General features: G+C 37.4%; 3 protein-coding genes across 3 annotated transcripts; all 3 read right to left on the bottom strand.

Annotated features, from left to right (window-relative positions):
* Positions 1–59: 59 nt before the first annotated feature.
* LOC130176222 (hatching enzyme 1.2-like) lies at positions 60–5,376 on the bottom strand. The gene is made up of 10 exons (XM_056387172.1): positions 5,314–5,376; positions 4,795–4,873; positions 4,628–4,692; positions 4,036–4,081; positions 3,492–3,644; positions 2,365–2,482; positions 1,996–2,174; positions 1,103–1,184; positions 394–532; positions 60–182 (listed from the first exon to the last, which is right to left on the bottom strand). Exons 1-9 carry the CDS (start codon positions 5,374–5,376, stop codon positions 406–408), a joined length of 912 nt encoding a protein of 303 aa, XP_056243147.1. The 3' UTR covers positions 60–182; positions 394–405.
* A 1,351-nt stretch (positions 5,377–6,727) lies between these two features.
* Positions 6,728–13,818, bottom strand: LOC130175804 (high choriolytic enzyme 1-like). Its single transcript, XM_056386358.1, has 8 exons — positions 13,556–13,818; positions 11,649–11,694; positions 10,406–10,558; positions 9,588–9,705; positions 8,490–8,668; positions 7,186–7,261; positions 6,950–7,079; positions 6,728–6,822 (listed from the first exon to the last, which is right to left on the bottom strand). The coding sequence occupies exons 1-7, from the start codon at positions 13,628–13,630 to the stop codon at positions 6,953–6,955; spliced, it is 774 nt and encodes a 257-aa protein (XP_056242333.1). The 5' UTR covers positions 13,631–13,818; the 3' UTR covers positions 6,728–6,822; positions 6,950–6,952.
* A 429-nt stretch (positions 13,819–14,247) lies between these two features.
* LOC130176528 (uncharacterized) lies at positions 14,248–16,830 on the bottom strand. The gene is made up of 4 exons (XM_056387672.1): positions 16,508–16,830; positions 15,548–15,785; positions 15,016–15,153; positions 14,248–14,704 (listed from the first exon to the last, which is right to left on the bottom strand). The coding sequence occupies exons 1-4, from the start codon at positions 16,684–16,686 to the stop codon at positions 14,435–14,437; spliced, it is 825 nt and encodes a 274-aa protein (XP_056243647.1). The 5' UTR covers positions 16,687–16,830; the 3' UTR covers positions 14,248–14,434.
* Between the last annotated feature and the right edge of the window lie 415 nt (positions 16,831–17,245).

Genomic DNA, 17,245 nt, shown 5'->3' with positions numbered 1-17,245 from the left:
AAATTGGCAAAAAGTTTCGAAACTCAACTCTAAAATAAACAAACGAACTCAGAGGAGCTGTGAGTTTAAATGCTAATTTATTGATGACAGTTACAAAATTAATATTCACTGTTTCTTGAACAAAATGAAGACGACAACGATGATGATGATGATGATGATATTCTGTGCATTCTCCTGGTTGACTGTTTAAAAAGAGGATTTTAAACAGGTTCAGAACATGAGAAAAACAACATTTTAACAGTGCAGTGTGTCACAGGTGGGACGGTTCATAACGTAACCGGCTTCTTTACAAACTCTGAATCATAAATGCAGAACAATTTTTAAAAAAAACTGTCAGGAAAATATACATAAACATAATGAATTATATTTTAAAATGTGTTTTGTGAACTTTACCGTTCAGCCTGTTCAGCACTTGTACAGCCTGTTGAGCCTGATGATGTCTTTCCGGCTCATCTCCTCGGCCGCGCCAAAGTGGACATTAGGGTCAGGAATGGCCACCATGGTGGGCTGGTTGTTCTTGGAGAAGGCGTACCTGGAACAGCAAAGAAGCAGAACATTAATTAGGGTTGATAAAAGGAATACACACCAGAAAGTCTACAATACATGAATGAGGAAATCCTTGGACAAAGAAATGAGGAAATAGGTGGAAAAACAAACAAAAAAACCCCAAAAAAACTGCAAAGATAGAGGACGTATACACACACAATGTCCCTAAAAGTCACTCCAACAAATATCTTATTTTGACTCTTATTATTATTATTTTGTTAATTTAAAATTTAATTGTGATTAATAAATGAGAAGGAAAATAAACCCCCTTCTGCTGTGAAGTTGGACACTAACATGGGAGTCTGTGGGGACTGACTCACTGTTGGAGCCAGACTCTAGTGGCCATTAGAGGAACTGCAGATTTTAGCACTTACTTAGTTCACACCTGTATCTCCGAGGCCGTGCTCACACTTCAGTATTGTGTCAAACAAACTCCACTTTTTCCAAACTCCCCCCTCGATTCTACATGGATTTCCTGATTGTATTTAAAAAGGACCTGAAACAACGCGCCCCTTGAATGTTTCCTCTCCATCACGAAGACAGCAGCTTCACCTACCTGTGGTATTGCATAACAGAGCCGTAGTCGTAGGTGGTTTCCTGGTTCAAAGTATGGATCTTGTCAAAGTTGTGCTCCATTCCTAAAGATTTAATAAAAAAAAATAATAAAACAGATCCATCTGTTACTGTTTTCATTAATCATGTGTGAAGCGGTATCTCTGTAGTTTTGTTGTTAATGTTTGTGCTGATGTTTCACAGTCTCTGAAGCGTTGGCGTTTGCAGGGATTACAGGAGCGTGCAGGTGCTGAGAGCAGCGACAGTGACGGGAACATTTTGGGATTGAAAACAAAACAGGAACTGAAAAATGAAACCACGGCATTGATAAAGTTGTATTTGCAGTGAGATAAATATTGACACTGAAAAATAAAAAAAGGCATAAAAAAAACAAGACTCACAATTTAATTTTGATATTTTTTGTATTATGATATTTTTTCCAGTGTCACTGGTTTTCAGTTTAAATTTTCTGTCACCATAACTGTAAGATTGTAGTTTTGTTTTTTTTTTGTATTTTATTTGTAGTATTTTATTTTTCATTGAAACCTTTTCCAGTGCCAACATAACTCTTTCCAATGCCATTGCTTCCTTTTTCAGTTCAGGTTTTAATTTTCAATGTCCAAATGTTTCTGTGTCTGTCAGAACCAGACTAGCTGTTCACTCTCTGTGCTATGCTAAGCTAACTGGCTGGTGGTTGTAGCATCGTATTTAAAGGATAGATATGAGAGTGCTGTCGATCTTCTCATCGAACTCTGAGCAAGAAAGTGAATAAGTGTCAAACTACTCCTTTAATATTTTAATATTTTGTGGCTTCATCTTAGAATTCCAACTAAAGTGCAAATGTAAAAGCTGCGTCTTGTGAGCGATTGTAAGGATGATGGTTGTAAACAGACGAACCGGAGATGACATTCTCCAGAGCGACGCGGATGTACTGGTCGCGGTCAGAACGTTTCTGCTCATGATGGAAGCCCAGCGCGTGGAGAACCTCGTGCTGGACCGTGTGGTGGTAAACGCAGCCTGAACGCTGCAGAGACAGATCCTGCCCGTTGTCATGACGACCGATGAAGGAGTAGCACCTGTCACAACAATGCAGGACACACCTCAAGTCTATTTGTTGTCATTTTTGTTTGTTTGTTTTAGCATCAGGAAAATACCTCAAGAGATGAAATAAAGAAATTAAAATAAAGCAACCAACGGCGTCATAAAGGAAGACAAACAAGGATATGATGCAAAGTGTTTTGTCCACTTCCTGTGGTGCATGTTTACCCGTTAAGAGACCGGATGTTCAGGTAGGCTCTCTGGTTGGAGCGTCCGACGAAACGGATACAAGAGACGTCATGGAAGGACTTAAGGCCGCGCTCGATGATCGCCACCTCACGAGTGGCTGAAGAAGCAGCAGCAGAAGCATTTTAAACCAGCTGCACCGACCACGAGACCGACATGACGCTGTCACAAGGTTTCTTGTATCACAAAAGGTTAAAGGTCGGACTTTCACATCCAAGTTTTTATTCAGAGGAAATCAAGCTGCTGAATAAAATGATAAGACATGTTAAAGTAATACATGCAACAAACATTAAATTTAAAGACACAGTTCATGATCCGAATGTAAAAATAAATAAATAAATAAATAACAATACTGAGATTTTTAGTAATTCAGAAATTTATTGAAAAAAAAAAAATGTTTTTAATGATTTCTGATGATAAAATTTATGATTTATTCATATAATTGGTGTTTGAAAGATTGAAAGATGAAAAATCACATTAGTATAAATAAATAAATTCTGAAATAAATAATTAAATACATAAATAAATGCAAAATAAAAAAATTTTGAATAAAAATGCTATTTCTGTGTTTCTAAATTTATTCATTTATGCATATAAATGAATAAATAAATACATACATACATTTAAAAATACAGAAATTGCATTTTTTTATTAGCAAAATGTTTTTATTTTGCATTTATTTATGTATTTAATTATTTATTTTGGCACTTATTTATACTTACGCATTTTTTTCTCCTTCATACATTACACAAAATATTTAGCGTAATATTTAAGATTTATGTATTTTAAATGCATGTACAATTTCTATCCATTTAGATGACAAAGTTTTAACATACAAACTTAATGTGATTCATATTTTGGTTTAACCAGGTTTAAGCATTTTAAACACAGTTTATTATTACAATTACATAATGTCAGTTTTACTTGTTTCATTTTTGTTATGGCTGGAAATCATGTAAACTATTAAAATAGAAAATATTAAATGTTAAAAAAATTTTGTGCAATTTATCTCACATCTTGAATTGTTGAGACAAAGTTGCTTTTTCAATCTTGCCTTTGGATTCACTTTGTTTGTTTATAATAAAATGTTAAAAAGCCGAAAGACTCACTGTAGACCCTGGAAATGACGTAGGGCACGTAGACCTTCCCATCGGCGGACTTGGGCCACATGCAGCCGTGAGCCGTGCAGGGATCAGCATTTCTCTCAGCCTCAGAGTCGTAGGCGATATCATCCTCCACGTAGGGCTCATCAGGAGAACGGACTGCAGCAGATAACGTGATCAATATTTAAAAATCAAGATCTGAGAGGTCAGTCAGTGCTGGTGACAGGGCCTGGGGTCATGGAGGTTGAATTCAGAAGTTAACAAACCTAACGCATGGTGGATATTTTGTAAGTAGTTTCCAGCTGTTTTTAGACTTAACATAATAAAAATCATTAGGTTTAAGCCAAAAATAAACACATAAATAAAGTATTCAGGTAAACAGGTGACTGAACACTTGAATATCCCGTACACTCAGGGGCCAGTGGGTTGGTTGGTTTCCCGGCTGTGGCCCTTTGGGGAGAGGAACCAGCTCGGATCTCTCACTCTGGATCAGAGGTGAAACTAAAAGCAGAAATAAACTTTGGAGGTGACACTTAAAAAAAGTTCTTACCAACATCCCTGTTCGCTCTCTCAATCCGCTCTGAAGCGGTCAGAGTCTGACCTGTAACGGACGGAGCGATGGAGGTTTAATGTCACGCAAAAACACACTGTGATAAACTTCACTTTGAAAATAACAGCAGCATCATACGGTGCATTTTATTCAAAGTTCAAACATTTTGATTTGACAGTGAACTTACAGAATCAGGAGTTTTCCAGAAATCACATTCAAAGAAAAATAGGAGACAGAAAAACAAAGTTTGAGTGATCCAGGCAAGTGTATAAAATACCACAAATGATTAAAGCTTGAACTGGTGGTTCTCAGTCTTTTTAGCTTGTGAAGGAAAATAGTTGTGGCTCCTCGTCATGTTGTCACCTGACAACCTCTCAAATCATTTACATGTCTCAACTTCAACGGCCATTTTACTGCAGAATGAGAACTTTTACTGCTGATACTTCAACTACATTCAGCTGATAATACTTCTGTGCCTTTACTTAAGTATTTTAAATGTTTTAGTTGTAATTAAGTATTTTTACACGAACGTATCGTTACTTCTACTTAAGAAAAAGTTCTCAGCACTTCTTCATTTGCAGTAAAAACTCACCTCCTCCTCAGCCCAAGCCGACACAGCCACCAGGACCACAAGACCCAGAATGCACTTCATTTCAACTATATGTCAACAATTAAACACAAATAAACAATAATCTGATTTATGTCTCATCGGTGAGTGAGAAAACATTAAAAAACATAATGGTTGATGATGATACTCACGTCCGTCTGTGAGGGGAGAGAAACACAGCGACAGGAGCAGCGTCTCGTTATAAAGCATCAGCTGCTGCGGAAAACTGTCCTTTAAAGGACATTTAGGGCAGCGACGGAGGAAAGGGAGCGAAAATAGAATTTAGGCCCCGATAAGAAAATTTTAACCTTGATGCCACATTGCATTATTCCCATAATAAGAAGCTTTGTAATCTTGTTTGATTTAGACACTTGGCTTCAAATATCTTCTGTCAACAGTGAGAGCTTGTTTTCCACATTTTACCAAAGCTGGGGAATTAAATCATTTATATATATATATTTTTAATCAATTTAATTTTATATTTTGAGTTGACTTGTAGAGAAGAAAAGTTTCTGGAAATTGACAGAACAATTTTCTTTTGTTTAAAACTATTTTTCCATCTAGTTTCCATCAATTTATCATCAAATTAATGTGATTCTTCTGATTCACTTGTCACATATATTTACACCTACACACTTTCACACCTGCAGTATATGTCAATGTACACTCACCGAGCACTTTATTAGGAACACCAGACTAATGCAGATGTTGGAAACTTTCCTCTGAGACTCCATGTTGACACAGTTGCATCACATCATTTCTGCAGATTTGTCAGCTGCACGTTCACATCACGAAGGTGTTCTGCTGGCTTCACATCTGGAGTCTGGGGAAGGTTAATAAAGTTCACTGAACTCACATGTGACATGGAGCATTATCCTGCTGGACGCAGCCATTAGAAGACGGTAAACTGAGGCCAAAAACTATAATAATATGGGACGATTGATTGGTATTTAGGTCAAAAGAGTGTCAAGGAAACGTTCCCCGCACCATCACACCACCTCCACCTGTTGACACAAGGCGGGTCGGGTCCATGGATTCATGCTGTTGATGCCAAACTCTCAGCAGAAATCCAGATCCATCAGACCCGGCTCTCCAGTCTTCATCTGTCCGGTGTTGTTGAGTCCGAGTCGACCGCAGCTTCAGGTTTCTGCTCTTGGCGACAGGAAGTTGAGCCTGACGTTGGTCTTCTGCTGAGTGAGCTTGAGTGGTTATCTGAGTGACCGTAGTCTTTCCGTCAGCTCCAACCTCTCGTCAACAAGGCGTTTCCTCCTCAGAGCTGCTGCTCACCGGATGTTTTTATTTTATCCCAAAATTATGAGTAAAAACTCTGAGATCAGCAGTTTCCAAAATACACAAACCAGGTGTTTGATGTGAATATTAACTGAAGCTCTTGACCTGAATGTGCAGGATTTTATACGCTGCACTGCTGCCACACGATTGGCTGATTGGATATTTGCATGAATAAGCAGGTGTACAGGTGTTTTTAATTAAATGCTCAGTGAGTCAACACATACACACTTTGACTTGTGCGTTCAATACAGTCTGTTTTTATCTGTTCTACTGTTTTTTATCTGGATTGTTTTATCTACTTAATTATTTGGCTGTTTAAAAATTGTGGAACTCACTCTACCTACATTACACCTGTTGCATTCATTCTACCTATGCCACATTTAATACATTTCCAAAGGTTAAATAGCAGGGCTGTTTTGTATTTTGTTTTATTTAAATGGATTGCAAATATTTAAAAGAGACAAAGACAATTTATAGCAAAAATATAATAGTTTATCATATAAACTTTGCATACATGGGAGTGAGATATCTTTCTCCACCGATCGGGGGGGGGGGGGGGGGGGGGGGGGTCTGACAGAAACATCATATCGTTTGTCATGTGTGCAGAGGATAATACAGGCGCTGTGCTGAGTATCGGCGCTGCCCTGTGGCGTCAGAGGGAGGAGACCTGAACCTGAATTGAAGTTGTCGTCCTTGATGTTTCAGTAACATGTAAATCTCCTGCAGCTTTTCCACACATACAGTACATGTCTTCATGTGTCTACAAGTGCAGAAACAACAAACAACAAGTCTCAGTGAACATGTACACGGAGGTTTATTGTCAATGCAATGAAGAGTGAGAAAACACCCTCAGAATTATAAACAGCCATGTTGTCGAGACTGTTCATCACCTATTGGGAAAAAAAAGAAACACATTAAAGGAGACAAACAAACATGAAAACACGTTTTTTTTATTGGTTGCCACAAAACACAATTATATTTAACAGAAGTATAGTATGTTATTTGCATTCGTCTTACTGTTTAACACTTGTACAGCCTGTTCAGTCTGGTGATGTCATTCTTGCTCATCTGGGTGGCCGTGCCAAACTCAACATTAGCGTTGGGGACGGGCACCATGGTGGGCTTATTGTTCCCAGAGAAGGCATACCTGGAATTAATACAGGGGTCGAATTATGAGATTATTGGTTTATTGTTTAAGTTCAGTTCATAATCAATCAGTGATCATCTGAATGAACAGATGTTAGGTGAGCGACCTGTGGTACTGCATGACAGAGTTGTAGTCGTAGGGCGTGTTCAGAGTGTTGATCTTGTCGAAGGCGTACTCCCAACCTGAGAGGTGAGGATCACACAGACGCGTCAGGAAGAACTGAAGAAGCGTCTCTTTCTGTGTCTCTTCAGGTCTTTTACCTTTTCACGTTAGTTTTGCATCAAGATTTGGGTAAAAAAAAAGCGTTCATAGCTCATCATCTGTTGCCTCCTTCGCTTTTACTTACTGTGTCACGAAGACGCACAGGTTCATTTGGCTGTGGGCCTCTCTGATTGGACAGGCCTTGAGGCTAAACTCTGGCGGCTCGTTTGGTCGGTAAGTTCAGTGAGGAAGTTTTCTCTGGATTAACTGATCACAGCTTTAGTTCCCATAATTCTCTTTTTCCCAGAAATTAAAGGTTGTAACGATGTAAATTTAATTGTGGTGCACAGTTATATTCTGTATTCAGAGCAACAACTCCTCCGACCTGATCAACCACACAGGTCGTTTTTTTCCAACCCTCTGATACGACCCATAGGCAGGCGTACCTGACTTCGGTTGTCATGGTTACAATAAGAAACATGCAGACTGTACCGAGGGCATGGTACCTACTTTTATCGCCATAGTTACTATATTAATGGTCACGGCTTGGTTAGGTTTAGGAAAAGATGGTGATTTGGGTTAAAGGAAGTACTTCCTCAACATTAGGCAATGTCTGTTGTCATGGTTACAACATAAACTGCTGGTTTCACACGGGAATCGAACACCGCTCTCCTGTGTCACATTCATCCGTCCACCACCACCTGACGTGGACTCTGTCTCTCTTTACACGTCACCGACACTTTTCCCTTTGTTCCTGTCATCATCGCTACGACCACTAGATGTCGCCAAGCAACAAAACTTAACCACGGGTCATAATAACCTGCTGCACAGACGACCCACAGGCTCGTTTTTTTAAGGAGGACAGTCTCTATTGGATTTACTTTTTAAATTAGAAATACTTTAAACATCAGTCAAACCACACTAGTCAGGATTTACTTTCAGTTTAGGCGACGTCACATTTAAACAGGCTCAAGGTTATTTTACTATCAAGATTAGGGATTTTTAATTGAGATGAAATTTGTGGTTATTTTAGAAAATGTGGAATAGCTGCAAAGACTAGTCAATTAATCAAATAGTTGATTGACAGATAATGATTAATCATATATTTCTTTAATTAAACTATTATTATTATTATATATATTATATAATGCAACATAATGAGAACGTAAATGTGAGGGGTGTGTGGTTGTATGTGTGTGTGGCTCTGACCGGACTGGATGTTCTCCCACAGGATGCGGATGTGCTGGTCTCTGTCGGAGCGACACTGCTCGTGGTTGAAGCCGAGGGCGTGGAGCAGCTCGTGCTGGACGGTGCTGTGGTACAGGCAGCCCTGACGGTCCAGAGACAACGTCTGGGCGTAACCACGGCGCCCAACGTAGGAGTAACATCTGCACCCGTGCAATTAAATAGAAAACAGTTATTTCTAAGATGTAGAACTCTTTCCTTCTTACAGCAGGACTCACTTTACTCATCTTATTGTAACAACCACTGATACTGTCATGAGTGAAAATTATATTAAAGATATATAATATTTTATAAAAATTTAATATAAGTTCAAACTTGACAATCTCTTTATCTCTTAATGTTTTTCTCTATATAAAGTGGAATAATCTTTTAAAAATAATATCCAGCATTAAAATAAAATTCAATAAAGAAATATTTGATGCAAGTTTAATAAATAGTAAGTTAGCCTCGGAAGATGAAACCAAATGTAAGTATTAAGTATTATGTGACAAAATGATTTTAACTTTGATCCAATTTGGTCTGATTTAAAATCAACATCTAAAAATTATAAACCCACAAAAATAAAAAAAAAACAACCAATTCACAATTTAATTTTAAATTAAATTTAAATTCTTGTTATTATTATTATTATCACTATTATTATATACCACAGACTTTTATTAAAACTTCTCACCATGCAAACACACTACCTTGACCGTACCCGACCAAATCCAATTATGTCAACTGGATGTCTATTATGTTTTGTGTTTTTTATGTCGTCACGTCTTCCATGTCACTCGTTTTGTTATTTCACCAATGAAAATATTACTAAAAAAAAAATAGATTTAAAAAATCAAATCTTGTTGAGATCCAATAGTTGTCCAAATTATTTCCATTTTGACATAATTCTGCAAAAAGTGATGTTACATTGTGCAATGTTATTTTCCTTTTAAACTGACTTTAAACCAAAGATTTCATCTGTGATGACTGACACTAACTGATTATCTTGCATAATGCACAACCACAGGTCTGAGTTAATGAGCTGTGAACAGCTGACAGGGACTCAGACACGCAGATTGTTACCCGCTGTCGGACTGGATGCTCAGGTAGTCTCTGTGGTTGGTTCTCTGGACGAAGCGAATGCAGGAGACGTCGGAGAAAGAGTGAAGCCCGCGCTCGATGATGGAGCGCTCGCGGGAAGCTGAGAGGAGACACGCAGGTCAGAGAAAACATACACACTGCAGCACATACACATACATGTTCATGAGCATGTGCAGCTTTAATGTTTGACACGTAAGCTCCTAACATCTGTTCAGAGGGAGAGTTTTGATTTTACTGGGGCAAACCTGGTTAAATAAAAACAGAATGATTAATTAATTAGAAGAAGAGAGAAAATTTAGGAAGGATTATAGTTTAAATGTGAGAACATATGCTTATATACACCCAATCAAACATTTGGACTTGTAATAGCAAACTAGTAGCAAATTCCAAAACCAGTAATTTGAATTTATGAGAAACCATAATAACCAAAAATATTTAATAAAAGTGAGTTTACTCAAACCTTCAGCCAGTTTGATTAGAGAAATTAGAAAACTGCAGGTCTGAAGTAATAAAAGTCATTCAAATAGTCAAATATCAGTCATTTAATACATATATACAGTAGACATATATACCTATAATTGTTTTGTAGAGAAAGGACTTAAAATCCAACAATAAAACTAAAACATCAATTTCACTCCCAATCAATTTGTATCAGTGAGTTTTTAAATATATCATGAAAGCTGTGAAATTCGTCAAAAAAAAGTTTGAACACATTACAATCCACTTTATGTCTCTACGTTGCATTAAATGTTTCAGTAGACTGTTTTAATAAAACATTTTAAAATTCTTCAGTCACTTACAGAAGTGTGAGGCGATGACGTAGGGCACGTAGACCTTTCCATCACTGGATTTGCCCCACATGCAGCCGCGGGACGTGCACTGATCAGCGTTTCTGTCATTCTCATTGTCATAAGCAATGTCATCTATGACGAAGGGCTCGTCCTCCGTACGCACTGATGGAGGAAAACAATAAAGACTCTCTCAGTAATTTCAATATAAGCCACACTGGTTTGACTAAGATTAAAGATTTAATCTGTTTCAGATTAAGTTTAAAGCCTTTCTCATGATCTCCATGTTTGATATTGAAATTACAACTATACACATGATTTTATTTTGAAAGTCTAACTGGCCTGAAGGTTGCGACAGATTTATGTCGGTATGTTCAAAGGTTTAACTGCTGGTTTCCGTCGTTTTTACCTGTTCATGAGCTTTTATAACCAAGTAATGCCCACAACTACAACCCACTCGTCACATGTTGCATACGTCCGTGAGCTGTGAGCCATTCAATTCATTTTAAACGTCTGAAAAAATTTTATAAATAAAAGCCAGAACAAAACCTGTGTAGCAGTAATATTTTTTCTTCTTTCCTAACTTCTTAATCATCTCTTGCCACTTGATTAGTTACAAGTAGGTGAAGTCAACTGAAACAGTCATGATCTAAATGATGGTTATAATGTTGCTGATTTTGTTTTATGATTATTTTGGAGGATGCAGTTTGTGCTGATGTTGAACTGTGTTGCAAGATAATGCTTACTACTCACATTTATAACTGGTAAAAGGGAGCCTTATAGTAATTCATTGATAAATGGAGATGTGATTTACACTTTACAATAAGGCTCCTTTTGCAAGTTACATATAATAGTAACTTAGATTACTAGTAACTAGGACAGACAGGTACAAATGCTGGATGATGGAGGAAAAAAGAAAAGCTAATTAATGGGATATAAACATGAAAGTACTGATCCTGCCTTTCATTCTGTTTTATTCATTTAATTTTTATTTTATCTAATTTTATTTTATTACTTTGATGCTTTTTATATTACTTTACTGTTCTGTTTTATTTTTCTAACTAATTATTAATGTTTTTCAGTTAATTTATAATCTGTTATTATTATTATTATAATAATAATAATTATTGTTCGTTTAATTTTCTTAGTCTGTGTGAATGTGTGACTGTATGAGGGGATGCATATTTGTACATTGATCCATATACTTTTGGTGCAATTGATGTAAACAAACTTGACCATATGTGAAGTGTCTTACCAACGTCCTTGTTGGCTTTCCACAGCAGCTCAGAGACGGACAGTTCCTACATCAGAGAGATGACATGAAACCATTAGTAAGAGCTTTTTTGTCAACATACTGTATATATATATCTGCACCACACTCAAGAAGATACAAGCTCTTTTTGTGCTTCTTTTGTGTCTCTTTTGTCTATTTGTGGTCATTTCTATCTTCTCCAGAGTCACTGTGAGTCTCCTTGTGGTTGTTCAGTGTCCTATTGTAGTTAACAGTAAAGAAATGTTAACAGTCTGTTCAAACAAGGAAGCGCTTTAGCCATATTTTAGCAATATGTTGTACTGAACATCACGACCTCGAGTGTGATATTACTTTTGTCTAACCGTTCTACGAGCGCCATATTAGTTAACACGAGCTAATAATAAACAACAGATTATGCTTTGTTTGTATATTTTATCATTTATTTAGCTGCGCCTACACAAATAGTCCCGCAACTGGACTGTTGCTAAGCAACACATAAACAATTTCCTGACCTGCACACTAGCTTACTACTACGTAGTTTGCGTTAGCTACAGTGTTAGCCTCATCTTTGCTAATCTGCCGAGGTCGGAGGTGTGCGCTGAAGTATCCAGGTTTTTTTCCTTCCCTTCATCCTCTTCCGACGACCATACATCTTTAACTCAAATGTTACTTCACGAAATATATTCATCACACGAAATACAGTTTAAGATTGACAACGACCGTTAGCGTAACGCCAATCAACGGTTAATAGAACATCTATTAAGCGGAGTGATATGTGTTGTTAAAAGTCCCCGTACTGACGTACACTGATGGAATGCCTCTTGTCCAATCAAATTACTCGGTCGGAACTAGCTGCTGTATAGTGACATTTAACACCAATAACTTCACGCGGACAACATCAGTCCTACAGAAACTTTCAAATGCTGTTTATAAATGGTTCATATTAACTAATGGAAGTAATAAAACATACGTAAATTGCATGAAGCATCATTTATCTTTCTCCATGTCTATTTTCAGGTCCAATTCTGTGAGTCATTTTATAATGTTAGTGTGCTGTTTGAGTTCCTTATATGCTGTTAAATATTAATACATATCATTGCTTGGTTGTTCTTAGTGTTGTTTTTAAATGTGCCTGGATACTCAGCATCACAACAGAACTTTTAAATTATTTTAAGGTTAAAAAAGGTTCAAAATTAAGGTACAAAGCACAATGTAGAATTTACTTTCATTCTCCCCATATACTGCCAATAGTGTACTCAGTATACAGGGAAATAAAATTGCATTCTTCAGTGCTATATGGTTTGCACAATAAGAACACTTAGAATTAAAAAAATGTACAAATAAAACCTGTGACAATAGAAAATAAAGACATAAAAATGGCAACAAGAACAGAGCCATTAGCACATCAACATAAATATATTCAATAATACTGAGCTTGTGATTATAAAACTTTATTATTTTATCCTGCCTCTTTTCTTTATTACAAGTCATTTTTATTTAATTTTAAAAAAAATGATTTCATGCAGTTTTTATTTCATATGTCATATGTCATAAACAAGCATTTCTTAAGAGAACAGGTTGAGTTTTAAACATTTATTTGATTTCAAAATGTTATGGTTATGTTATATATTTGGTCTGAGTTAATGCGCTGTATATTATAAGGTCTATTTATGAATTTAATTTTCAATCACTGGGTTTTTCTTGGAGTATTATTATGAATATTGCACCTTTAATTACAATTTTCATGATTCTTCGCTGAATTTGTTTTGTGCATCATGTTATACATTTTCTTCTAATTTAATTTAATTCAGTTGTGTAAAAACAGGAAAAAATCCAAGAGAGACATGAATTTAATCCTCATTTTATCTTTATGTTGAATCTAGTTATTTTGTACGTGTGAATCTCCTCACCTTGTCTTCAGCCCAGGAGCAGTCGGAGACCACGAGGAGGACCAGGAGACTGAGTGTGTGCTTCAGCAGAGCCATGTTAGCAGCCTGAAGGTGGACAGTGTTAACACCTGGATCCTGCTGCAGCTCCTGTTTATAACCTTCTGTATATCTATTAACTCCCGAAAAAAAGACATGCACTGCTTTGCTTAGTGATAAGACGCACTTTGCCTTGAAAACACGCTGCTGATTCCCACCTTAACTAACCTAAATAAAATCTGCTTGCAGTGGCAAAGATTGTCCTGGGACCTTGTGAGAGTGTTTGTCCTGATGACACCTGGTTAGTGTTCATGGATCCTGGACTACCTGTTGCATAAAGGATAAACCAGATTAATCTAGATTTTAATTTTATAAACACTTTGAAAGTTTGGACCGGATAAAAACTTCAGAACAAAAGTATTTATTAAATCTTTTTTTTCCTTTTACTTAATCCAAATTCAAATTTAAGATTTACAATTTGGGTGTTTGACACATTTCTAAAGTTGATTATTGTTTCATCTCTTTTTCAAATTAAATTTTACTAAATAGAAAAGCGTACAAGCGTAATATCATGTCTAAACATTCACCCACTGTGTTCTCTTTGGTGTCCAGAGACATTGACACCAAATTACCTTAAAAGTTGTGTTCAGTGCAGGAAATTCACAGAGGCTGGCAGATTAGTTCTAGTTTGTTTATTCCATATTTCCATAAAACAAACACAAACAATTCTTTTCCCATATTCAAATTCATATGCAAATTAAAGAGTGTTTAGCATGGACTACTAATGTTTAAAAGATGACACACCCACTGGCTTTTCAAAATAAAACTGGTCAGATTTGTGGGTTTTCTTGTGATCTTTCTGTGTTAGACCTCTTTTAACAGAAGGCCATAAGGACGGATGGCCCTTTCTACCATCTTCTGCTCTTCTTCGTCCGATGTTCCTTTGGGGATGGGGATCAGCCAGTACTTATCGTTGTTGTATTTCTTTCTGTACTCGGGGTTGATTCGATTCTGCAGAATCACTTTGTACTTCTTGCCATTCTTCTTGGAGGTGAATGTTTTGGCGTAGTAATTCGCCTCAGAGATGTCTGGGGTAGAATAAATCCCCCTGCCATACACCTGCCCTGGGCCCGGCTGTTGAATACAAGTGTGAATATAAATTTAGTAACATCAATTGTATATTATCTTTAAAACTTAAAACATTTTCTAATACAATACCAACAGTCAAATACAGTGTTTCTTTTTCTTAGTACAGGAAATAGTAGTCAGGGCGGCTGTGACAAGCCTCCTGAAGGTAAATCTAAAGCTGTAAAGGGCGTTTCTTTCTAGCACGACAAACTCAGAATCTTATGTGCTACTCATTAATGCAGTTACCAGGGAAAATAATGTGAAGGTGTGACACTCTACTGCATTAACACTGATAATAATGGATATGTAAATCAGACCTTGTAGTGTCCTTCGATGATGCCCTCAGCACCTTTCTTTGATGTCCCGTGGTAGGACACAGGCCACTCCCCTCGACATGACTGGGTGCTACGGTAACTGGTTCCCAGCCAGGTGACTTCATCATACTTATCCAGGATCTGTGACAAAATATTTACATCATGTGACATCAGGTATTTTAGCTGGTGTCTGATGAGCAGTGACCTTAATGATTATCAGTTATCTGGGAGACAGTAAGTTCCAGCAGAGATTCTATTGAGACCATAGTGACAGTCATCCTTTGGTCTCACAGATCATAACTTCTGATATTTTTCTTAGGGATTCTTAGAGACCAGAAAGAGATTTGCTATATTATTATATTATTGATTACTTCTATTTAGCTGTGAAGTTCAAAAGGTAAAATCGCACATATTATACAGCCCAAATCCCAAAACGTCTCCAACCTCATCACTGACATTCAACAAAATTCACACTTACATTTCACAACTGGGTGTAAATTCTGGGATTAAAGTAACATAAAACAGATTTATTCACCTTAAGCCCAAAACGGTACCAACCACTTGGGCGTTCATACTTCTCTCCACCTCTCCAGAAAGTCTCAGTGTCCTTCAAATTTTTGAAATCATAGTCGAACTGCGGGGCAAAGAACTCATCATCATCGATGATGTGGTTCCTTCCTGTTGCAGTGTCCACCACTCCAGGGAAGGAAGCTGGCGCAGCTCTGCCTTGCAGGACGCATTGGATGCGGGAGAAGCTGCATTTTGACACCTCGCTGTAATGTGAGGGGTGGAGATGCAGTTTCAAAGCACATTAATCTCAGTCTCTTCTTGCAGTCATTCACATTTTACCACTAAGAGTACTCCCTAACCGCACTAAAGCTTTTCTCCTAAATCCTCTTCACAAAGCTGCTGAGACCAACTTTGACTAAAGAGAAGTGAAAACTCCTGAGCTAAGAGTCCGATGCTATGGCTGACGTCAGTTTTGATGGACAGGCTTGCTTGTTTGCAAGAACCACAGAGAATGGTTGATCAGTCTGGTCTGTGCTGGTGAAAACGCATGCGCAACATCCTCCAGTAATTTGTTTAGACCGGGAGGATTTAATCTTACAATAAAAGTTTACGTTCAGTCCTACGGAAGACGATTAGGGCCACAGGGGAATTATTTTTTTATTTCTTAAAGTCCTGACTTTAATCTCAGGATTAAAAAACAATTCTTAAACAAAGTCAGACATTTTTTTTAAAAGTCGAAAAGTCTGAGTTTAAACTCAGAATTCAGATTTTATCTCAAAATTCAGAGAAAAAAGTCAGAATTCTGAGCTTTGATTTATATCCAGACTACATGTTCACAACACATACTGCAAATAGGAAAATGTGTTCACCAACTCTCATGACTGTTAAATCAAATATACAATCTTTTTAAACCTGCAGTGTGCCCCAGTTTAAAAACTAGCTCTTTAGGATTGTGGGTAACAAAAACCACAGTTCTAATAATTACCTGGTTTCATCTGCGTCCAGGATGGAACAGATGAGATTCTTGATGGACAGCTGTTCCTGCTGTGCTGCTCCCCCACATGTGCAGTCATGAGAGCTTTGTGACCTTTGAATTTGAACAGATGTCACACTGGCGTTGCAGAGGACACCCAAAGCCTCGAGTGCAATGTCTCTATCAATCATGTTTACAGTTAGCTCTTGTATCACAAAAGTAATGAACTGTGTTGTTGGAAAGGAAAGTCTGAGATTTGTAGAGTCCTGTCTTCAGGCTGGGTGGAGTAAAGAAACCCAATAGACTGAGGAAGGAAGTAAAGCTCGTATTTATAAGCAGATATCTGCTGATCTAAACAGATAAGGGTTAAGTAATAACTGTTGCTTTGCTTGTGGAGATGAAGCAACAGGTGATACCTGTCGAGTTAGTTACTTGCATCAGCCTGCATTGCACATTGTGTCATTAGTAATTCAGCGCTGTACCTGAGGGTGAGGATGTGCAACACACCCGCCTGTTAACCAATGACGACCAGCGTTGCTGTCATAAACAACTGATGTACAGCAGCAAATAGCAAATACACAAAATAAATGAATGAATCCATGACCTGAGGAAGAAACAACACTCTCACACTTCTGTCACAACTGCAGCTTTGTTTCACAAGAAGTGGAGGGACAGAACACGCCCTGATCAACTTCACTTTTCTGGTTTGTGGTGTGTAACAACTTTTACGAGTTCATTACAGAACTTCAT

This window comes from Seriola aureovittata, chromosome 10 (assembly GCF_021018895.1).
Source record: "Seriola aureovittata isolate HTS-2021-v1 ecotype China chromosome 10, ASM2101889v1, whole genome shotgun sequence".
Lineage (NCBI taxonomy): Eukaryota > Metazoa > Chordata > Actinopteri > Carangiformes > Carangidae > Seriola > Seriola aureovittata.
The sequence above is the reverse complement of the archived record's forward strand: the minus strand, read 5'-3'. Positions and strand labels throughout refer to the sequence as shown.